The sequence below is a fragment of the Vanacampus margaritifer genome, chromosome 12, assembly GCF_051991255.1.
Source record: "Vanacampus margaritifer isolate UIUO_Vmar chromosome 12, RoL_Vmar_1.0, whole genome shotgun sequence".
Classification (NCBI taxonomy): Eukaryota; Metazoa; Chordata; class Actinopteri; order Syngnathiformes; family Syngnathidae; genus Vanacampus; species Vanacampus margaritifer.
This window is the reverse complement of record NC_135443.1, coordinates 22,875,935-22,900,101: the sequence shown is the minus strand read 5'-3', so window position 1 is coordinate 22,900,101 and position 24,167 is coordinate 22,875,935. Positions and strand designations below refer to the sequence as shown.

The 24,167-nt window shown below is 41.8% G+C and overlaps 1 protein-coding gene and 1 long non-coding RNA gene across 5 annotated transcripts; one reads left to right on the top strand and one right to left on the bottom strand.

The window, feature by feature from the left end:
- Positions 1–276: 276 nt before the first annotated feature.
- On the bottom strand, positions 277–23,618 carry ugp2b (UDP-glucose pyrophosphorylase 2b). 4 transcript variants are annotated; one of them, XM_077582679.1, is made up of 10 exons: positions 23,412–23,618; positions 10,843–10,970; positions 8,828–8,935; positions 8,213–8,398; positions 5,496–5,629; positions 4,744–5,041; positions 4,484–4,681; positions 2,713–2,985; positions 2,530–2,634; positions 277–789 (listed from the first exon to the last, which is right to left on the bottom strand). In XM_077582679.1, exons 2-10 carry the CDS (start codon positions 10,939–10,941, stop codon positions 682–684), a joined length of 1,509 nt encoding a protein of 502 aa, XP_077438805.1. In that variant the 5' UTR covers positions 10,942–10,970; positions 23,412–23,618; the 3' UTR covers positions 277–681. The 4 variants fall into 4 exon arrangements, with proteins under 4 accessions (XP_077438805.1, XP_077438806.1, XP_077438803.1 ...); XM_077582680.1 differs by lacking the exon at positions 23,412–23,618 and adding an exon at positions 23,027–23,202; XM_077582677.1 differs by lacking the exon at positions 23,412–23,618 and adding an exon at positions 22,646–22,989.
- Positions 11,479–22,909, top strand: LOC144061831 (uncharacterized). Its single transcript, XR_013296284.1, has 2 exons — positions 11,479–12,020; positions 22,199–22,909. It is a non-coding gene; the product is annotated as an uncharacterized LOC144061831 (long non-coding RNA).
- Positions 23,619–24,167: the final 549 nt, after the last annotated feature.

The window sequence follows — 24,167 nt, the reverse complement described above, 5'->3', positions numbered from 1 at the left end:
ATACCCACCAACAACATTGATCATCACACCGTCGATTCCTAGCTTCAGGCTCATCACTCCATCTGACACTCTTTTTACCTCCAGGATGTTGCTAACAAACTCCTCCTTCATAACTGGCTTGTGCCCCCTTGCGGTTACATTGTTTGAAATCTTAATCTGAAACCTAAATTATGGTTTAAATACATTAATTCTTATTTTAAACCATACCCCACTATATTATATGAAATCAAAATGGATGGATGCATAAGGAAGTCTTCATAGCCACATAGCCAGAGCTCAGTGTATAATATTGCACTTTATTCAGACCTTAGTCGCACTTCAACATTTGTGCGGGCGTGCATGTTTGGCATCTCCGATGATTGACAGCACAAAGAAAAGACCTAGAATGAAATAATACACAATTTTGTGATATAATGACAGATACGAACAGTACGTAAGGCCTTTAACTTAATTTCAGTCAGATTACTTCAGTCCCAGTAAATGAATACAGTATAATATGCTACTATAGAAACATAGTACAGTTTGTTGTATTCATATTCAAAGTTGTAAGTGTTGTTTGTTGGCCAGCAGGGGGCAGCGTCTTGTTTAAAACAAACAAACAGGTCACATGGTTGGGATGAAGCCAGATGGCGGGTCAGATCACCAGGGCAGCATGGTCACCTGACCAGGGTGGGCGTGGTCTCAGTGGTCCATGATGCGCAGGTTACCCGATACGATCTTGTTCTCCAACATGGAGCCTGCCGGAATGTCGATGCGATCCCCGTGGTTGGCGATGATGATCACCGTGCCCTGCCGCAAAACACCACAAGGAAACAAAACACCCACTGGCTTTAAACACCTTTCTTTTTTTAAACTATTATCCTTGAAATCCTACTTTTGAAACCATAACCTAGGCTTGAAAGTTGAAGCCCTACTTTGAAGTAGACTTAGTAAACTGTATTAAACTGCTTGAAACACTACATTGAAACCCACACCACATTGAAACCCAAACCTTATTTTGAAACCCTCACACTAATTTGAATACCTACTTTGAAACCCTAACCCTACTTTGGAAGTAAAATTTAAAACACTAACCTAGGCTTGAAACCCTACTTTGAAGCCCAATTTTCAAACCCCAACCCTACTTTGATACGCTCCTTTAAAGCCATAAATTAGGCTTGAAATCCTACATTAAAATCCTGATCCTAGTTTGAAACCCCAACACTACTTTGAAAACCTAATTTGGAACTCTAAGAAAGTTTGAAAGACTACTTTCAAACCCTAATGAGGCTTCAAAGTCAAGTTAGGGATTCAAATCATAGATTTAAATACTAACCTAGGCCCGAAACCCTACTTTCAAACCTTAAGGCTCGAAACCTTAACCTCTTTAGTTTTCTGACTGCTGTCAGGTATCATCTGTGCTTGCTGTGTGAAAGCTCACAGTTACAACAAGTTAGATGTCTCTTTCCTGTCAAGCAAGTTTGATATAGAGCCACAACACTGCCAATAAGATTTGGTATTGGGAAAAAAGCTGCACTGACATTGAAACAAGTATTGGCATTGGAAAAGGTTGTAATGAAAAATAAAATGCAGACATTAAAAAAAGCACACCTTTTTAAAGCATATTTTTTTGTATTATGTATTTTTCAATGCCAACATGCAGTCTTTTTTTCAAGTGTCACAGGTTTTCAGTTTCAACTCTGGTTTTCAGTTTCACTTCTCTTTTTTCTAGGTTCAACTTATTGGCAGTGTTTTAAGTGGGGGGCAGGGTTGGGGTTGGGGCCGGGGCTTTAAGCGTGAGGACGCCTTCCAGCTTTTCAGGAGAGGGAGAGCCCTCTGTTGGCTAAAGGCAATACTCATGGATACAAGTTCACCAGGAACTCCTAAACCACCTGTAAATCTGTGTTTTTTCTACATATAATCTTGTGGCGTCAGTGTTAATGTTTCTGTAGTAAACCAGTTAGCACACTAGCTAAATTAGCATGACATAATGCATAAAGTAATTTCAAACATGGTGGTTTTAACGCCACAAGTAACATATATAACCACATATAACCTTGTGGCAAATAACATAATATATAACCACATATAACCTTGTGGCTTACTGGCGGTTTAGGAGTTCCTGGTGAACTTGTATCCATGAGTATTGCCTTTAGCCAACACAGGGCGCGCTCTCCTCTCTCGAGAAGCTGGAAGGCGTTCACATGCTCAAAGCCCTGGCCCCAACCCGAACCCCCACGTTAAAACGCTGCCAATAAGTTGAAACTGAAAACCTGTGATACTTGGGGGGGAAAAAGAGAGAGTGTAAAAAAAAAAAAAAAAAGTCATAATACAAAAAAAATATGCTTAAAGAAAATAGTGTTTTTTTATGTCTGTATTTTATTTTTTTTAAATACAACCTTTTACAATGCCTACAATGCCAATAATTGTTTTAATGTCAATGCAGCTTTTTCGACAATGACAATTTTTTGTCCAATACCAGATCTTGTTGTCAGTGTTGTGGCTCCATAGTTTGACTGTTGCCAAAGTGGCGCTCGTGTGGCACCTTACCTTGAGTGAGACGTTCTTGCCAAAAGTGACGTCTCCGGACACGGTCAGGTGGTCCAGCTCCAGCATGTCAGGGATGCTCTCGAAGCGAGTCAGGTACTCCTGGACCTGAATGTGGGAAACACCTTGAAAAAGGACACTTTGAGGACCTAACTAACTAACTAAACCCTACTTTTAATCCCTAACCCCAGCTCCGCAATTTTTGTAGCATGGCACCTTGGTGAAGGAGCTCCCCAGCTTGACGTGTGGCGTGGTGGGGAACTCCCTGCGGGGGCTCATGGTAAGCGAGCCGGCATCCAGGCTGTACAGATTGGACATGACCAGTAGGAGGTCCGAGGTGGTCTTAACGGGCAGGAAGCGGCTGCGGGGCACGTTGATGCCCATGGCGTTGTCGAAGCACTTGATGGCTGCGCCCACCGCCGTCTCCAGCTGGATCACGTTCTGACCCCCGTCCAGCGTCTGTACAAGGGCCACACGGGAGAGCTTTAGCGGCGGCAACCCTTGGAGAACTTAACTACTGAACAATTTTTCTGTAGAATTTTATATGAAATATGTATTTTTCCGTTCTTTGTGTAACACACTAAAATGATGGTAGCAGGGTGCTAAACAATGGCAGCTCATTTTGGGTGCTAAAATCAGGAGTTAACGTTCAAAGCTAACGTTGGTCTACGTTGTTCTGATGTTAAAGTATTGTTGTAAGCCAATTTCAGATGCTAATCTTGAAGTTAACATCTGACTGCAACATTAAAGTTAATATTGGAAACTAACTTCAGAAAAACATTGAAAGCCCACACTAACAGCAAATTTTGGAAGCTAATGTTTGAAGCCAATGCCGGAAGCTAATGTCGGAGTAAACATTGGTCTTCCTAGGCAGCATTGTTAGAGAGGTAACACTGTCTGGAAGCCAAATTTAGAAGGCAACTTTGAACAAATTTTGAAAGCTAACGTAAAATCTAACCATATTGAAAGCTGCCTACTTAATATATTAAGAAGATTGAAAGATTATTGACAGCTAACATTGGAATCTAACAGTCTTCAACCAAGCCAGCTGCAAAGGCTGACATTGAAAGTGAAAATTAAAACTAAGGTTGAAAGCTAACGGCGGCACGGTGGTTGACTGGTTAGCACGTCTGCCTCCCAGTGCAGAGGACCTGAGATCGAGTCCGGCTTCGGCCTTCCTGGGTGGAGTTTGCATGTTCTCCCTGTGCTTGTGTGGGTTTTCTCTGGGTACTCCGGTTTCCTCCCACATTCCAAAGGCATGCATGGCAGGTAAATTGAACACTGCAACTTCTCCATAGGTGTGATTGTGAGTGTGGATGGTTGTCTGTCTGTGTGCCTTGCGATTGGCTGGAAACCAGTTCAGGGTGTACCCCTCCTACTGCCTGAAGTCAGCTGGGATAGGCTCCAGCGCCCCCGCGAGCCTTGTGAGGACAAGCGGTTAAGAAAATGGATGGATAAAGCTAATGTTGAAGATACCATTGGAAGCTAACTGAAACCAAAATTGAAAGACAACAACGGAAGCTAATATTAAGTTAAAGCTAGTCTTGGAAGCTGTATTAACACTGAAGGCTTACAATGGAAGCTAGTGTCTAGGCTAAATTTGAAAGCTAATGTTAGTGGCAACATTTTAAGCCAACATTCTTAGAAGCTAACGTTAATTCTTGAAGCTAACGTTGTAAACTAACATTAGAACTAAAATTGGTAGCTAACGATGAACGCTAACGATGGAAGCTACTTGTATTTAAAAAAGAAAAAACACTCCATTACCCATTTTATCATGTTTTTAATTTTTATTTTATTTTATTTAAACAAATCATTGTCAGACCACAATTACGTGAAGTTCATCATTTCCCAGCGCACTCACAATGATCTCTAATGGCACAGTGGTTGGGAATAGTTAGGGTTTAAACAATGAATAGTGTAGATTCCCTACAATGAGTGTGTTGTTATGTCTAACCTTGGTGTTGACGATGACTTCCATGTCCATGGCTTTCTGCCTCTGCAGTCTTTTGATGGCAGCCAGTGAGATCCAAAGGTTGTTGGTGTTGAAGATCTTAAACTTGGTCACCGACTTGAACTCGTCCACATGAGCTTTGGGGACCTGAGCGATCTCCAGCAAGCGCAGTTTGCCCTCATACTCAATGAGTGTGCCGCCCTGCAAGTCACACCAGACGTTAGAATTTTTTTTCTTTTTCCCGCGACTCTGAAAGCGCCCACCTTGACGTCAGCACGCGTCTTGTCCGTCACCTCCATGACGAATTCGCATCGCTTGCCATTATGTCGTCCCACCAGGTGGTTGAGGATGTGCAGGTCCACAGTGGCGCCCAGGTTGTCAATGTTGGACACAAATATGTACTCCTTGCCCTCGGCAATCAGCTGCTCCAGCAGGCCCGAGTTGTAGAAGCTGGCGTAGATGTTGCCGTGGCCTGGCGGGTACCAGCCCTCCGCATTCTGGCCCATCGTACTCAAGCTGGTGGACACGGGCAGCAGCGACTCTTTGTTGATGCGAGGATACCTAAGGAGAACACAACAGAAACCTCTCAGAGAACTTCAAAAGAGGATTTAACCAAGTGATGTAATCAAAGAGTGATCAACGGATCTGGGTCCTGTCCGGTGAACATCAAATAGTGAGGGAATTTAAAAGGCATGAGTAATTCCGGCCCGATGCTTTGAGATGGTCTTTGATGATCATGTCCGAATCACTTCCAAATTCATTATCTCCAAACTCTCTATTTTTGGCCTGCAAGATTTATTGATGATATGATGTTGATCTGAATCACTTGAAACATAGTTTCTGCTGTCATGCCTTCATTCATAATTGAAGGCACATGGTAAAACATTTTTTCCATTTGACTGATAGTGACATTAAATATGAATGTGTCCTCCATACTTTATAGTGCATGTTTCCACCATAATTTTTTTATATTACATCGAGCACACATTTGGATCAGTGACATGACAGCAATTACCTGCTCTGCTTGAAGGTGTGTATCTTGACGCGGTGATGTGTGTACTTTTGCAAGATCTTCTTTGTGTCCTCATCCGTGTTGAAGGAGTTCATTAGCACCAGAGGCACGTCCGTGTTGTACGTCTTATTCAGGTGCTGCGCGGCCACCACAAAAAACGTTATTTAAATTTATTATGTGGACAAGAAGGAACAACATTTTGTGTTTTATGTCAAAAATATAAAATAGTACAAAATATTAAATTAAAAATAAAATAGATGAAAAATATGCAAATCTTAAAAAAAACTAAACAAAAAACTTAAAATAACCAAAACGTACTTCAAAAATATTAGCTTTTAATCTTTTTTTTTTTTATAAAAATATCGGAAAATAAAATATATTAAATACACTTTCATTAAACAAAAATGTTACACAAAAAATACATCATTGTTATAACAAAGATGTAAGACAATAATACAAAATATCTAACAAGACATTCTAGAATAAAATTTAAAAGTTTGTTATACCAACTCATTAGCCTTGTGGTAGAGAGTCTGCCCTGAGACTGGGAGGTTGTGGGTTCAATCCCCGGCCGGGTCATACCAAAGACTATAAAAATGGGACCCATTGCCTCCCTGCTTGACACTCAGTATAAAGGGTTGGAATTGGGGGGGTTAGATCACCATGTGATTCCCGAGCGCAATCATTACCGCTCCAGGGATGGGTCAAATGCCGAGAACGAATTTCGCCCCCCACTTAGTTGGGTGTAACAATCAGTGGAATTTACCTTTACCTTACCTTTATACATTAACCAGACTAAGAATTTGCCGTTGGTTATCAAAAAAAAAACACACACAAAATAAACAGTACATTTTCTGGGAGGAGGCTCGTTCTCACTTCAGGATCTTCAACAAACACACTTGAATGTGAATCATAATACAATGCAAACAATTAGAAAGTGTCATGCCTGCAGTGTTGACATTGGCTAGCTCTTACGGAGAAGATGACGAAGAAGGCGAGGCAAGTCTTTATAACCACTTTGAGACTTAAGTTGTCACGTTTTGCAACGTGACAACGTAACGTTTTACACCAAGAACCAGCTCTCAAAGTAACACAGACTTGACCAACAATATAAAGTAGCGTAAAAGTTCAGCAAAAATGAGGGAGAACATTAAACACAGTTTAAAAATTAACATTGCATTTGTATATATGAAAAAAGAAAAAAAATGTACTTAATGTAATGCAAATGTATTGAAAAACTGCATTTGAAAACTTAAAAAATGAAAAGTAAAAACTTGTACTGTTGCATGAAAAAAAAAAAAAAAAAAAAAAAAGAACAGGCTTCTTCCACAGTGGAGTGACCACTGACCAAAAATGGAGTGTGTGTGTGCGCGTGCGTGTGTATGTACTTGCACATACTACATTGTGAGGACCAAAATATGTCTTTAACCAACAGATTGAGGACATTTTTGTGAAGTGAGGACATTTTGGCCGGTCCTCACAACTCAAGACTTGGTTTTAGAGTTTAGGTTTGAATTACGTTATGGTTGAGGTTAGAGTAAGGAATGAGGGTAGGCAATAATTTTTGATGGTTGGGGTTAGGTGAATGGGCTAGGAAATGCATTATGTCTATGATGTCCTCACAATTATATACTGTAAGTACAAGTATGTGTGTGTGTATGGTCTCTATTTTCTCTGCAAACAGGTTGTTTGAGGATTGGAGGTAATGCGATCGGAGCTGAGCTGAGCAGAACTGGGGCACAGTGATTGGGACAGAAGAGAGCAGTGTACTAATGGATGAGGCGGTGGGGGGGTATGGGGGTAGAGGAGTAGGGCGTCCCGCAGGTCCCTTACGAAACACAACCTCCCTCACTCACATATACGCATACGCTGACCAAATATGAACAGATTGTATGCAGGAGTTCTAAACAAACTTAAGGTCGATTCGCTTACTTGACCCAAACTGCTGCATACAAGCGTTTAATTTAATTAATGGTGAGCACACAGCGTCCAATGTTTGCTGTACAACCGTTGGATCCTTCTACTCCCCCTCAGGCACCTTTTCGTGTGCCTCACTTACACACCCACTCACTGTGTCTACACACACAGTCAAGTGTAACTAACCCTAGGACATCAAATTGGGCCTCATTATGCTGTATGTGAAAAGAAGTGGGATAAAATTATTGTACCCACGAACTGCACTGAATTTGCTGTGCTCGTTTTGATTTCCACAAAAATTTGAGGTCATAATCAAGACATATCTGCTAAAATAAGGTTGGACTTTAGACTGCAGGTCCAAGTACCTTATTCTGAATTAATGCCTATATGCGATTTTTATCATTATTATTTCTTAATTGTAATAACTTCACTGCCTCACAATTATCTTCCTTATTTAATAATGGAGAAAGAAAGAAAGAAAAGAAAAGTTTACAGTGGCAGCAGCTGGCGAATAAAGCTCGAACGAGCCTCCATAAGGGACAGGCTAAAATGTTTAATGTAAAAGAGCTTTAAGCTTCCACTGGAGAGCAAAAAAAAAAAAAAAAAAACATGACTTGTGTCTCTTGAGCCGCGCAGACATGTGGAACATACGTCATCATACCAAAAAAGCCAAGCGTGAGACAGAGCTGACGCTACTATGACATCACTTCCTGCTACACCAATCTGAAGTCATGCTTACATTCTTGGTGAGTTTCTTGAAGCCAAAGTGAAAGTGGGACAGTATTCCCCATGTTGGTTGTTACCTCTATCTGCTGCACAGTGAGGTCCAGGAAGGTGTTCTCATTGCGGACGCTGATCAAACTCTTAGGGCCTTTGCAGCCCATGCTGGTGCCGAGACCCCCGTTCAGCTTGACCACCACAAGCTTGTTCAGGCTGTTGGCGACACCCTCCGGAAGGCCTCGTGCCATGATCTTGTCATAAGGTTGGATCTGGACAAACACAACAAATAGTATCACATGATAAATGTCTAATTTGTCCTTAAAGAATGATTTGCTTGTGAGGTTTTTAGCTTTAGAGTGATATTGCTTTGTTTCTTCAGGCCAATTGTATGACAATGTATTAGGGCCACGTATAACTAACACACACACACACAAACTTCCTACTAGAGGGATATACTCCAATTCCCCATTAATGCAGACAAATATCCTACATATCATAATGCTTATCACTCTCTTAGGACAAGTTCACTGGTCATGCCTGCATGTGGTGGGGAAATCAACTTTCGCAACGTTTGTGTGTGTTGAGCAACAAGGACTGTGATCCTCCAAAGTTCGAACCAGACATCAAATGTTTAATGACTGCTTGGTTTGTGCTTTTTGTGACCGTTTTAAGCACGCATGGGACAGAGGCCAACTCACAGAGTCCTCGGGCGGTCGCTGTATCTTGATCCATTCCACCGATGGCCCCTTAACCTGCAGGAATCTGTGGAAGAGATTCCTGAAGCCCTCAAAGTCTTTCTTGCATGCCTGAAAAACACATTTTGATGTAGTAAGCTTTATGTGTCTGGCTGGAAGTTGTTTGCGGAAATTATAGGGAGTTTTCGCCACATGTACATAGACATACATACAAACATTACACATAGATGAAAAGCTCACTTTTAGTGCCCCCCCTCCAAATCAAATAATCCATAAACTATATTAATCGTTAATTGCTGTTAAAATTGTCGAATAGCAATTCCTTGATACAATTGGATTTAAAAAAAAATACATTAAATAAAAATACGGCAGTCATTGGACAACAACAAAAACTAATTGCTGGAGGTAATACATTCCTTTGGACAACACACAAGATTGCAATTGGTTGTACTTTTCCCACAGATAACAGACTGAAGATAAAATGGCTCAGCACAGACTGTTTATAAGTACATGATGCTCATAAAGTCTTTGTGTGAACCCAACAAGGAGGATCTGATCTCAGGACTTATATTTGTTATTATTGGAATAGTATGCAGGTGTATTGTAGTCATATTCAGGTGTATTGTTTGTTCCAGTGAGAAAGTAAACTGTGCATGATTTAAATTAACACACTCAACCTTGATGGGGAGGAAAGACGTGTTGATGGAAATTAGAACAACAGAAGGAACTCCACTGTGGCTTTGTGCATGAATAGGAAAAACAAGAGTAGTACAACGCCACACCCAAAATTTTTATAATTACCTATAATACGTAAACAAATAATAATAAACCTTAAATATAAAGTATGATTCTCCAACATTTTCAGCCTGTATCCTGTTCGCCAGACGTGTACCAAGTTTTTTTGTCGCAGAGAAATTTTGAACATGTTCTGAGGAATTTTGAACATGTTCAAAATTTGCGACAAGAAAAACCCTTAAAACTGGCAAACGTCGGGTTAACGTTTGTAACATCAGCATTGTTATGACACTGCTAAAAAAAATGATATTTGCTACTTTCCTATTAACCATTTTAAGTAAGAGTGATACATCCTCAGTTTTTAAAGGGAAAGTCAACGTTAATTTTTTTTTCGACAATAATATGTTATATGTGACCTCACTAGTCTAAATATGTCATTCTGATTAATATTACATTTGTAGAATGAGTTATGCAGCAAAATCCAGCCATTTTTATCAATCTCAAGGGGCGGCCATTTTGCCACTTGCTGTCGACTGAAGATGACATCAGAGTTGCTCAGGGCTCAGGCAACGACATCACAGCTCACCTGTTTTCTGAAGCTGAGCTATGATTGGTTGTTACCTGAGACCTAAGCAACTGTGATGTCATTTTCACTCGACAGCAAGTGACAAAATGGCCGCCTTCTGATATTGTTAAAAACTGCTGGATTTTGCTGCTTAATTCATATTCCACTAACGCAATATTAACCAAAATACTGTATTTAGACGAGTGGTGCTGCATAGAACATATTATCGTCAGTAGTCTTTTTTTGGGTTGACTTCCCCTTTAAATCCTGCCTATATACAGTGATCCCTTGCCATATCGCGGTTCACTGTATCACAGATTTTTAAATTGTAAATATTTCATCATGGATTTTTCGCGCTATCATGGGATTTTGCTGTGATCATTTTTTCACAATGAATAACATTACTGCCAATTCACGTAGCAATAAATGTGAGTCAGTATCAAAGAGTGTATGAAAAACGCCCAGTTCGGTTTTGCATCACTCCGGAAGTGACTATATAACTCTTGAAGACCTTGCACATGCCGTCCCTTGTGTAGCCCTGCCCTCAACACACATGCTTAAAATACGTGTTAGTAAGCAGGCGGAACCCTCATTGGCACCGCTACACAGTATGTGTCACTCATGTGCGTTTTCCCAGCGACCCCTCCGCCCTACAAATCGCAACCAGATGCTGGGCGAGAGTGAAAAGGTGGGGGTGCGTGCGAGGCGGAGATGTTACCTCTCTCTCAGCGCCCGAAGTGGTGTCCAGCAGCTTCTCCATCTCGCTGTGAATGGAGCTCTCCAGCTGCTGCCGCATCATTTCCTGGAAATGAGACATCCCTCCGTTGAGCACGCCTTTCCTCAGACCTGCACATGGACAGGAGAGTTTTAAAAGTTACGGTGAGATTTAACTGATCATATTTGACGGGGATTGAACAAGCCAAACATGTCCCAGTGAAACAATAACATCGAACAGAGGTAAAAGACATTGAATGATTTAAAAAGTGAGAATTGTTTGACACTGTTAATGTGAATGCCAACTACTACTGTCAAGCCAAACTGACAGTTGACAAAGGGCTGTTGAAAGAACTACAAAAATGGCCGGAACTACAGTGACCTGGAAGGACAAGCGCACTGCCTGACCTTTTAAGGCGACACCTGTCACAGGTGGAACGAATTTGAAATTAAGCAGCAGAAGGTAGCAGCACAAAAAGGGCGCTTGGCTTCAGGTCTGAACTCTCATGCTCACAAACAAACTACTCTAAAACACTGGAGAGGCAGCCGGTAAGACTGCGTTTTAGAGACATTTGATTCAGCAAGTTGTTTGTCTGACTAGCTGTTGTTTATCTTTGATAAAATGCAATGTGGTGGGGTTGTATGTTTAAAAGAGGGAGTGGCATTGTTATTGAGCCCATTCATTGGTTTTCAATCTTAAAACTGTTTGGTTGTGAAATGTTAGTCACATGATTTATTTTATATAAGTGTGTGATTTTTCATTTTATATTTAAATAATTCATTCACTGTTTGTGTAAATGTGTCTGTAATTGAATCTAGCAATAAAAATGTGATTCAGGTTAAAGCATGCTTTTTAAATATAAAGAAATTGGTTGACTACAATTAAATTAACATTGTGTAACAAATAAAAGAAAGGGGGAGGAACGCTGCCTAGTCATTCGAGTGAATTCCAACTTCTAAAGTCTGAGTAGATAGTTTATCCCTTTCTAGTGGGGATATTGCATGAGGAAAACAAAACAACTTGACAGTGAAAAACCGACTTGTGTCCTAGCCGGTGCAAGAGGAACCAGGCATTATTCATCATCCTTCAAGCATCATTCATAACGCCCTCAACCAACTCTAGGATTTACAATGGCTGACCAGCGGTGTTGGGACTAATGGCGTTTAAACTAACTGCGTTAGGTAACTCTGTTTTTTTTTTTTCATAAACCGAATAATCAAATTATTCTCCCTATATTTCAAACGCCGTTATTGTATGAGAAATGTGTTGCGTTACAATTTATTTATTAGATTCAGGGCTCGAAGTAAGCTTACAAGACATTGTGCGGTGACTAGCTCTGAAAATGTCATTTGCGCAGTTAGAGGCACTGTTGTTGTCGGACCTTGTCAAAAAAGTGTCTTGACAGCTAAAATGTAGAGTGACTTTTATTTTGGAGGTGCCGCAGGAAGCGTGTCACGACATGCCTGACCTTTTTCCTTCTGGATCTTAAGCATATTTTAGCAAAGAGCCCACGTCCTCGTCTGGAACTGGTTTGACAACTTTGACAAGAGTGACATTAATAAAAAAATAACAGTCGAGATTTGCCGGATTTGGAAGCATAGATGAAGCAGAGTGAGATCCACAGACGTCAGCCTCCACCGATTCAACAACCAGATTGTGTTTGAATTTCGATAGATGCTGTTGTGGTGGATCTGGCATGCATGAAAACCTCCACCAAAGAGGGGAGCAGTCTACCCCGGCCAGGACAGAGCAAGCACAACACCTCAGGGCGCCCCAGGCCACGGCAGCGCCAAGGGACAACCCCCAGGCCCCGCAGGGGCCACCGGTTGCAGAGCAGAGCCAGGAGCGCCCCACACCCAAACACGGCCCGCGCCCCCAACACAGCAGAATGGGGCGCGGCAGCCCCGCCAGACACCCCACCGGCCCACAGCCCCCCATCCACCACAACCCAGCCCCCCAGACACCCCCCCCCCCACCAAACCCCGGGGACCCAGGCATCGGTGCCGGAGAGGGGCCACCCCACCTCCTGCCGCGTGGAGGGACGGAACACTGGGGGCAGAAGGGAAGATGGGGGGGACTGGCGGCACCCCCGAACCACAGGCCCAGCGGGGAAAGGCCCCGGTCGTCACCCCAGCGTTCTTAGTGAAAGCTAACCCTGTTACTGAGTTTGTCAGCTCGCCGACTGGCGAACTCTACCCCTACACCGTGAATGTGATCTCACCCAGTGTGTGTGTGGTGCATTAAAATTGGAGTCGGGCAGTTTTCTGACGTAAATCAATCATTAAACAAGTCTTTATACGTGTAGAATTATAAACTGAAGATATCACCATACTCTCATATTTGAAAATGTTTTTTCAGAGAGATAAAGTGTAAGCTGATGATTTTGAGTAAATATAATAGTCGTTATGGCTATGATTTTGGCCATATGGCATTAACCACTGTATATTTTAATAGCATTGGCAATTTCTTTTATCTATTATTGATTATTTTAGCACGCACTGATCATAAAAAAATGCCTGGGAAATCCTGGAGGGACTGGCTAGGCCTGTCTACAAATTACCTATAGATGACATTTGTGTCATAAATATCCATCTATCCAGTATTTATTTTATTTGTATCATTATTCTGATTGCTGTGGGAGAACATAAATCACCACTCCAAATTTAATGAATTATTATTGTATGGTGAGGCATTTGTGACATAAATAAATTAAAACACCCTGTATAGCCTGGACTTAATTTGAATTCCTTGTATAGAAATATAATATATTTAAAAAAAGAAAAATCCAAATTGTTTGATATAAAACATTTATTTTATATTTGTAGTAATGAAAATAGTTACTTTTATTATGAAATAACTCAATTACTAACTCGGTTTCTTTTTTTAAGCAAGTAATAAGTAACTATAACTAATTACTTTTTTAAAGTAATGTTCCCAACACTGCTGACCAGGAAGTTAAGTCACTTGAGCAACTGAAGGTGGAGAGAACTGTTGCAAAAATACTTTCTTGCTTGGCCAACAATGTTATGAGGAACTATTGAGGCATTTCCACAGGTGGAAAAGGATTGGGAGGCACTGCAAAGACAAGGTGAACCCACTGGGTCAAAGGAGGTCAAGAAGTTTCAATTACTGGACGGTCTCGATGACAAAATAAAGAACCTACAGTTTACAGCAGATGACATCTTCAGTGTCTTATAAAACAGATTTGGGAACCAAACATCAATTGCCATTGAAATAGTGGAGGATTTGCAAAAAATTCCAGCGGTCAGGATATCAGCCACACAAAATAGTGGCACTAATTCAATCAGTGGAGAAAGCACTCCAGGATTTGGCTGATCTTGGAGACTCTGGTATAATAATAAAAAAATCCACTGATTTAAGTCAATCGAGAGTAAACTTCCAGAGAACCTCAAGAAGGAATGACTGGTCTATACTGATGGAAGGAATACTATTACATCAAAGAATCTGTTTGATAGCCTCCTATCATTTCTCAAAGAACGAGAGCATTTATGAGCAGCTGAGAGATGAAGATCCAAGTAGAATAGTTAAAACTAAGCTAAGATATGCCAGAACAAGACAAGGCATGCAAATACTATCCAGGATGTCTGGTCTGTGGCGACAGAAAGCACAAGAGCAAGTTTTACTTCTGTAAGCAGTTCTGGACACTGAAACCGGATGAGAGAGAGGCTGCCGTGAAGAAGCTTGGAGCATGTCTGAAGTGTCTTGAAGTTCATGATGACCACTTCTACTGCAAAACCAGCTATCTATGTAAAAATCAAGACTGCAGTGGGGGGCATATCCCAGAGCCCCATTACTACCTGTGCCCCTAATGGGGAAGTGAAGAAAAGTAGTGGATGCTCAAAAAAAGAACAGTGAGTCCAGAAGATGAACAATGCAAGGAAAAGGTTCACAGAATATCAGGAGGAATTCTTGGGCAAACTTTCGCCAGAAGTGGAAAGTCAATGCCGAGAAGCGTTTTCAGACATTGCATCGAGAACCTTAAATACTGCGAACAATCAGCCAAGCCTTTTTCTGGGGAGTGGAATTAAGGAGCTTCCAGTCATCATGATGCTTCTCAACATAACTGCAAATGCTGGACAGAAAGTTGGAACACTGATTGACTTGGCCTCCGACACCAACTACATTACCCATAAAGCTGCAAACAAACAAAATCTCAGAAGTGAAGAAATCACTGTTGTTGTGCATGGAGTTGGAGGAATGAAGGTCTACGTTGAGACGAGGCGATACCCCCTAAGAATCCGAATTAACACTTCAAGAGGCACGCTCGGGTCACACCAAATGGTCTGTTACGGGCTGGCCAAGATTGAAGATGTTAATGTGTTTCCGGAGCAGCTGCAGAATTTCTTTCCCCATGTCCCTCAGACTGAACTTGAAAGGCCCAAAGAAATAAACCTGCTAATAAGCCATAGGGAAGGTAAGCTGGCACCTCAGAAGATCAGTGCTGTTGGAGATCTCTTACTTTGGGATGGTCCGCTTGGGGAAAACTGTGGCAGGTTTGCACCCTGAACTTTTTGAGAAGCTTACTGTGCAAGCTTGCATGTCCAAAAAGCACTTTGCAAGATCAATGAGAGCAGCTGCTGTAAAATGAGGTGGTCCATTACAAAAACCAAAGACAACTTCCTCCAAATGAACAGAAGGAGTCTAGTACATGGATAACTGATCGAGACTTGGACTGGTGGCGGTGGAACAGTATTGTGACTGCATGTGAGCCGAAATGTGGTGGATGTCGGGTGTCAAGGAGATGACTCTTGCTGAGGAAAGAGAGCTTAAAGTTGAAAAAAAAAGGCCTAACTTATGTCAAGGAAGATGACCACAGCAAAGAACCCCACTTTCATGCAAGATATCCTTGGCTGGACGACCCAGCATCTCTGCCAAACCGAAGTGCTGTGGAATCCACATTTCTTCGAACAGAGAAGTGGCTCTCAAAGGAATCAGACTAAAAAGGCGCTTATAAAGCACAAGTGCATGATATGATTGAACGAAAGGCTGCGAGAAGACCATCTAAAGAGGAGATTGCCAGATGGATTGGACCAGTCTGGTATGTTAGTCACCTCATTGCCCCAAACCCCAATTCTGTTACAGCCCCAGTCAGACTGGTGTGGAATAGCAGTCAGAAGTGTGGTGGAGTAAGTTTGAACGATTTGCTCATGAATGGCCTGGATGTCCTCACCCAGATGAGGGCTGTCCTTCTCAGATTTCGGGAGGGAGTCTTTGCTGCCCTTGGCGACTTAAAAAAAAAAAAAGTACAACTCAGTCTGGCTGGAGGACCAAGAAGTGCACCTTCACACATTTCTCTGGAGAGACTCAGAAGAGGAGGAGCTCAGAGATTATGCCATAACCAAAGTGAACATTGGAGACAAGCCAGCCGGTTGCATTGCGCAGCTGGCAATGCAAGAAAATGCTAACCTCCCTGCTTTTACCCATCTCACAGAAGAGGAAAGCTTACTTCACAATGACAACTATGTTGATGATATTCTTACGTCTTACAACGAGCTTCATCAACTAAAAAACATTTCAATAAACATGCAACGAATTCTGCAAGCTGGTGGTTTTGAACTCAAGTCATGTGTCCTGTCTGGGCAAAGTGGGAGGAAACAACAAGCTGAAGAGGACTGAGGATAAGGTCATGATATTACCAAACCAAATGTGTGATGAGGATCACAAGGCACTTGGCCTGGGCCACATTGTGGAAGAGTATAAACTCCATGTAATGGTTGGCATCAACTTCTCCAAGAGGTGGAGGCACATGTGACTTGGCCTCTTCTTCGGGAAGAGCAAACCAGAGTCCACGCTCCGAACCCACTAACACGGAGAGAGCTTCTCAACCAGATGTCTGAATTTTGGTCCGCAGAGCATTCCAGGGGGCATAGAGTGAGAACTGCCAAGTCAAAGACACATGGGATATGGCTCTGTCAGATTGTCTCAGAGGAGATGCAATTCAGCTCTTTTAAGAATATGCTCAATTTAGCAAAGTTAAATTCTCAAGAGCACGGACCCCACCATGCAACACAAGTAAACCCTGGGCAGTTACCTTATCCGATGGCAGTGAACAAGCATATGGAGCAGTTTTGTACCTGAGGTGGGATTCTGATCAAGGCCCCATCATCAGGCTGGTCGAATCCAAGGCCAAACTCGCACCATTTGACCACAAGGGAAATGCTGTTAAAGTAGAGATGTGTAGAGTAGTATTTGCCTCACGGGTAAAGAAGTACTTTGAACTTCACAGTAAGATCCAATTTGAGCAATGGTATCACCTATTGGATAGCCAAACAGTCCTTGGAGCAGTGCAGTGTGCCAGCTATGTATATCAAACATTCTTTGCTAATAGAATTGGCGAGATTCAAGGCAGCACGAGAGCCCAAGAGTGGTGGTGGATTTCTTTTGCTTGGCTAGTGAAATCAGCAAAAGAAATAGCAAAATTTGCCAGGGACAGCATCAACAGACTGCAGAAGAAGAAGAAGCATTTGTGGCCACATTTAAAAGAATTTAGGAAAAACAAGATTCAAAACATGTAGACTCACAGAGACCTCCAGCAACATGTGCTATAAACAGTATTTTCGACATCAGGAGGTAGCCGTCTATCCAAACTGGTCAAGATCGTGGCATTGATCTGGAAAGCCGCAAAGCAGTTCCTTGGAAAAAAGAGAACTCTGAACAACCCAAAGTGGGAGGCAGTGTCCATAACAGAGCATGAAGATTCCTTGAGACGTTTTTCTTGCTGCACAAATAGGAAAGTCTTTTCTAAGTACCACCATGGACCGACTGGTGGTCTTCAAAGATCCAAAGACTCAGAAGGTGATGTGTGGTGGCCGGGTCCAGAATTTTGAAGAGAAGAAGATTGGAGTTCCCATCTTGCTCTATGATTCATGGATATGTGTGCCGCTAGCTCATGAATCACACAGTCAGGGTCACGATTGAGTAGCAGGAACCCTCCTCAAACTTAGAAGGAAGGCATGGATCGTGAATTGCACAATGAGTCGTTGATGACTGTAAGAGCTGAGAGATGTCAACAAATAATGAGCGACCTCCCTCCTGAAAGAACAACCCCAGATGCACCCTTCCAGTATACAACAGTTTACCTCTTTGGGCCTTTATCATGTAAAAGATCATGTCAAGAAAAGAGTGACACTTAAGGTCTGGGGGGCTGTTTTCAGCTGCATGGTCAGCAGAGCTATTCATGCAGAGGTCACTACTACCTTATCCACTGAAGGTTTCCTTTTTTTTTTCTTCTGGAGAGCTCAGTATTGTTCCTTTGGTAATTTTACCGATTTGACATGTCGTCATCATTGCTCTCCTTTCAACAACAACTCTATACATGGCCGCCAACCTAGCAAATGAGCAACCAATTGATGCAGAGCCGGGAGGACTGCATCCAATATGTAACACCTAATAGCCTTTTGCTTGGCTGAGCATACCAGAGTTGGGAGCGCAGGACCTTCAACTTCAAGACCTATCCCTAAAAGAGGGTCAGGGAATGCAGGATGAAGTTAACAAGTTCTGGAGGAGCTAGAGCCAATTTGCAGGTCCCAACTTATTTATCAGGAGCAAGTGGCACACTCAAAGAGAAATGTTACCATTGGTGATGTTGTCTGGCTAAGTGACCAAATTGCACTGAGACTTGGCATTCATAAGCACAAACCCAGACATTAAAGGAGTCGTGAGGCACGTCGATGTCAGGGTTTTCCCAAGTTATTGTGTAAAGGGAATAAAATTGATGCAAAGAGACAGAAGATCCAGCTCACCATTCTTCACAGGGATGTTAGGCAGCTTGTCGTCTTACTACTTGCAAAGGACCAGATGGACAGCAAAGTCGGTGACCAATCTGTCTAACAATAGAAGTTTGACTTTAGAGTGGCGATCTTCCCAGTGTTTTCATGGGAATATTGAGTGGGAGGTGTCAAGCCGTTAAAAGAACTACAAAAAATGTCCGGAGAACTACAGTGACCTGGAAGGACAAGCGCACTGCCTGACCTTTTAAAGGTGACACCTGTCACAGATGGAACTAATTTCAAATCAGGCAGCAGCAGAAAAAGGGCACTCGCCTTCTGGTCTGAACTCTCATGCTCACGGACAAACTACTCTAAAACGCCGGAGAGGCAGCCGGTAAGACTGCGTTTAGATACATTTGATTCAGCAAGTTGTTTATCTGACCAGTTATTGTTTATCTTTAACTCTTTGACTGCCAGACGTTTTCAGAAAAGGGATGCCGTGGGTGCCAGCCATTTTAAGCATTTTGACTGATCTTTCAAGGTCCACAGAAAGGTCCCGCTCCATTCATGGTGGCATCGTAGTCCATAACCAGTGTCTTCTCCGTGATCAGACTGTACCCACTCCTCCGATGAATATGCATTGGACTTGGGGCACTCTTCGTCGTCCGATTGAACTCCGCCTGTGCAGTAGTGCGCGGTTGTGCTCCGCGTTTTCCGCCGTCAGCATCGCTAGCCGGTGAGGCTTTATGACGTGGTCATAGCCGCCGCGTCAATGCTTCCAACTTCGGCGTCAATCTCTGAGTCACCATCATCGTCGTCATCAATGTGCTCTTTAGCACTGGTTGATGCTTCTCTTCTTTGAAAAAAACGATCAAGCGTGAGCTGCTTGCCACCGGTCGCCATTTTCGCTTTCTCAGCCATTGTCCCCTCAACACTCTAGCTCCGCCTCACGTCTTCTACTACTGACGCCTACCTGATCTTGTCCAAAGAGTCATCGCTGCCATCTAGGGGCCAAAAATAGTCATTATACTAACTAGATCTGCTTGATACTTTCAGCACAGCTGGCCAAGGCTTTCCTCCACCCGTTTCCCCCCCCCCAAAAAAAAAAAACTTGGTTAACGTCTTTGGCGCTCCTCCGTAGGATTTTACTAAACGTTATTTAACGTTTTTGGCAGTCAAAGAGTTAAAAAAAAAAACCGCAATGTGGTGGGATTGTATGTTTAAAAGCATTGGCAATGGCATTATTGAGCCCATTCACTGGTTTTCAATCCTAAAATGTTTGGTTATGAAATGTTAGTCACAGGATTAATTTAATTGAAATGTAATGCGATTTTTCATTTTATATGTATATAATTCATTTACTGTTTGAGTGTTTAGTATAGATCACGGTTTGTGTAAATGTGTCTGTAATTTAATCTAGCAATAAAAATGTGATTCAGGTTAAAGCATGCATTTAAATATAGAAGAATTGGTTGAGTACAGTTAAATTAAGGTAATTTATAGGTATTGTGTGTGTGTGTGTGTGTAATTTAATCTGTATTTTTGTGTGTTTTTCACCTAATGGGGAATGGTTGGGTTAAAACAAATAAAATAAAGCTGCCTGATCAGTCGAGTGAATTCCAACTTCAAATTCAAAAAATCCAAACAACATTGCCTCAAAAATATTTGGATTTTACATTTCCTGTAAAAATGTAAAATCCAAACATTGCCTCAAAATATTTGGATTTTACATTTCCTGTAAAAATGTGCCTCAAAAGTCTAAAGATTTTCTCATGCCTCACAAGTCAGACAAAACTTCAAACCATCATCATGGTTGATGTCAGCAAATTGCAAGAGACACTGATGTGATCCAACAACAAAACAGTTACATCTGGAAACAAGATGTTACTGACGCTTTTGGCAGAAACATCCTTGTGTTCTGATCACGTTGTGGAAGAACATCATATACATTTGGGGAAGAATGACTCATGAGATTAATCACGATTAATGAATCATTTCATGCATGTGAGAACACTCGGAAGGAACATTGTCAGCATTAAAGCTGAACAGACACTGTACAATATTAACACTAACATGAAGAGACATGACAGGAAGTAATGTTATGCAACTTAAACCGTTAAAAGACAGCAATTTTCCACCTACAAAGGTAGTACCAGACGCGGGACAATATTATGTAATTCCTGGAATAGGGTGTTTAATTTCTCATGTCTCCCATCGTGTTGTGGTGAAAGCCATCCAACAAGAATATGCACTTCACAATTCACACAAGACTCCGATGGGACGGTATTCCGCAATGCTGGGAAAAGGACTGCAACGTTTCTCACTGTTCCCGCCCTTTTGTGTTGAAAGCAAATGTCCAATGAGTATTTTATACGTCCCACTTTGGGGCTCTCGATGCTCACGTCACCAAATGATATGATTGTGGGGTGCCGTGACATTGTCTCTGCAATATCCCGAACCAAATCTCCTTTGGCAGCACAGGAACTCTACACTTGGGACTTTGTGACCCATTTCCAGGGTACAGCAGCTGCCTGGAAGCCTTACTTGCATCACTGAGCACAATGCCAAGCGTCAAGTTGAACATGACTCTGAAGATGTGGAAAGCAACAGACACGATAATATCACACTGTTGGGTTCTGTGTGAAAGGCACAGGATAATAAATGCTGGCTCTACTTTCTCTGATTTGCGACAAAACAGTTTAGGGACCAATTTGTCCCCTGGTAGATGGAGATAGTTGTTCACATAGCTGACTTTTATAAATATTATTTTAAGCAGTGTCCTTTTTTTCGGCCTCAGAAGCAAATTCTGACAAAAAGTGCTAACAGAAAACAAATGTTAGGAGGGTGAAAGTGACAAGTAAGATGTCATGACATCCGCTTCTGGCGTATTAGAGAGAAGTGAGACACTTTGCAGTTGGTCTTCATTCAAGGCACAATCGATATCCTTTGAGTTTGGAATCAAAAAATAAAAGCTTCAAGGAAATTTTACATTTTAACCACTTCACAGCATCATTTGGTCTTTTACCTGTGCTGCAATTTTGCAAGATCTGTGTGAGAAAGAGGTTACTAGTTGTGCATTCTTTTGGGGAATTGTAGCAATGTGTTTTTTTTTTCCCACTGGGTTCTGTGTGAAGGCCTAGGAGAAAAAAAATTAAAGATTTTACTCAAATTGTGATGTGGCAGCTTTGTGGGATTTCTACACGAAAGAGGCAATAATATAGCTTAATAAATATATAAATTGCTACAGCTATGAGGTGGTAACTTTACAGTCTGTTTGCGTGAAACGGTAGCTTCTGAATTTCTTTTGGAATTGCGGCAATTGGTTTCTTTTTGGGTTTGCATGAAAACTACAGACAAATAAATACTTGATATTTTACAGGCAGAGAATTTGACTGTTTTACAATACTTAATTATTTAGTATTTGTTTGACTTTACAAGGCAAGAAAACCCATACAAATTTGCTTGCGACCTAGTCCTCTTTCTTATCTACATGGTACTTGCATAGTCCTCAGCATATCTAGTTGAGTAATGTGCCTCTCTGCTAAAAAAAACAAAACAAAAAAAACATTCCATCTCCTGTTTTTCTTGAAATCGGCTGTTCTCATCGCTAACTTTTCTCTTCCTGGCAGGTTTTGAAAAATACATAAAGACATGACATCTTCTCCATCCACCTTGGACTTCAGAATTGCATTTTGCAAAACGTTGTCATGAGCCTGAGTTATGGTAGTCATAAGTGTTTGGGGGGAAAAAAGGCCCAGGACAACAACACAGCAAAACAAAACAAAAACATTGGGGCCACATTGACACAAAACTGATTGCAAGTAGAGGACTGCAAAATATCATCCTGCAGGCAGCAGATGGCCCCCGGTCCGCAGGTTTGAGAACAGATGCCTACATTGGCGGTTCATGTTTCAGTGCCTTAATTTGCTTAATTCACATAGTAAATATGTTGGCTAATTTAATTAAAAAATAAAAAAAAAAGTCTCAATTGAGGCTCATCTCATTGGGACATAGAGAAATTTGTTTTGTTTTTTAATCCACAAAATAATTCTAGTTAAAGTACAAACGTTCCTTACCTTCCGCATAAAGGGCCATGATTAAATCAGTCAGGTGATAAGATGTTAAGACTAATAAAACCTGTAACAATTGCCAGTTAATTCCAAAGTGTCATTCCGTGGTGCAGAAAAGTTTCCTGGGCTGAGTGCTGACTGTCCATTCATGCAGTGAGCTTCCAAACACCAGCGGAGCTCCAGAGAATAGGAAATCCCTGCCCAAGTCATTAAACAAGGAGCAAAAAAACAAGGACACATTCGCACTTATCTCACTGGCCAGCCGCCAAATGCAATGTAGTCCCACAAACCGTTTTTATCCCTTGCCTCCCCCCGCGTAAACCCACGTCACAAGTCCTGGCTGCGATTTATAACCTCTACCAGGTTTTTCCGCCTTCTCCTCCTCACCTTCAACGCTGCTTGGGATTTTACGACCACATTATTGCGGAGATATTTCCCCGCTTTTGTTTTTTTTAACATCGCAAACACACGCACCCACGTTAATTATTAACCCCACCGCGGGGAACACTCCCATCTACCCGTCGTAGCTAACGGGACTTTACAAAAGCAAAGGTGCAAAGACTGCAAACGCAGCACGTAGGCTATGCGCTCCCCGAACAAGTGACGACTCCGAAAAACGGAGGTGTCATGAACGCACCGCGGAGAAGAGGAACTACTGTGGCTAAAATGAGCCCCCGAGGAAAGAAAGCCTTTATGGGTTAAACTAGCTAGCCAGCTACGTGTTAAAAAATATATAATAAAACGTGAACAAAACCGGTAGTGTTAGTCTTACCGATTGGCCACAGGATGCCGGCGGTCGATGGGGTCGGCCCGGTCCAGCGGTTCGAAAGGGACCACAACAAGCAACTCCCCGCAGAGGGGACACACACACACACACACACGCACACACACGCACACACACACACACACACACACACACACGAATATTTATTTCCTCTCTGTGGCGTTTACACATCAACACACCGTGCTGTCTGTTTGTGTTTAAATAAATAAGTGAAAATACGACGGAACTTGTGTTGTGTTGGGAGAGAAATAGATCAGTTTTTTCTCCTCTCTAAAGTGACATTTCGAACAGGAACGATATGGAGGCTGTCAGCGTCAGACAAAGCCAATCAGAGCGTGGTGTTCGTATGACATCTGAGCCAAGCGCCAATGGGTTTATGCGAAGCAGGAACGAAGACATTTCAAGAACGAATTGGAGTGCGACGTTTCTGTGCTGTATTTTCCAAACGCCAATGAGTTTGTGACACAACTAAAGACATTTTCGGCTTTTGTTTTTTAATGGACAAATATTTTATTTACAATCTTTGGATTGATGCCATTTTATTTGACGGTAATAGAAGTCTGATATTAAATTACTGACAGACGACAAAGGGTTATTTTTTTCTCAATATCTAAGCATATGTAGTAATAGAAAAAAAGATGCTTAGATATTGAGGAAAAAATAACCCTTTGAGATCTGTCAGTAATTTGTCATCCATATACTTTACTGTCATTTCCAGATATTATATGCACTTAACCAGCTCGA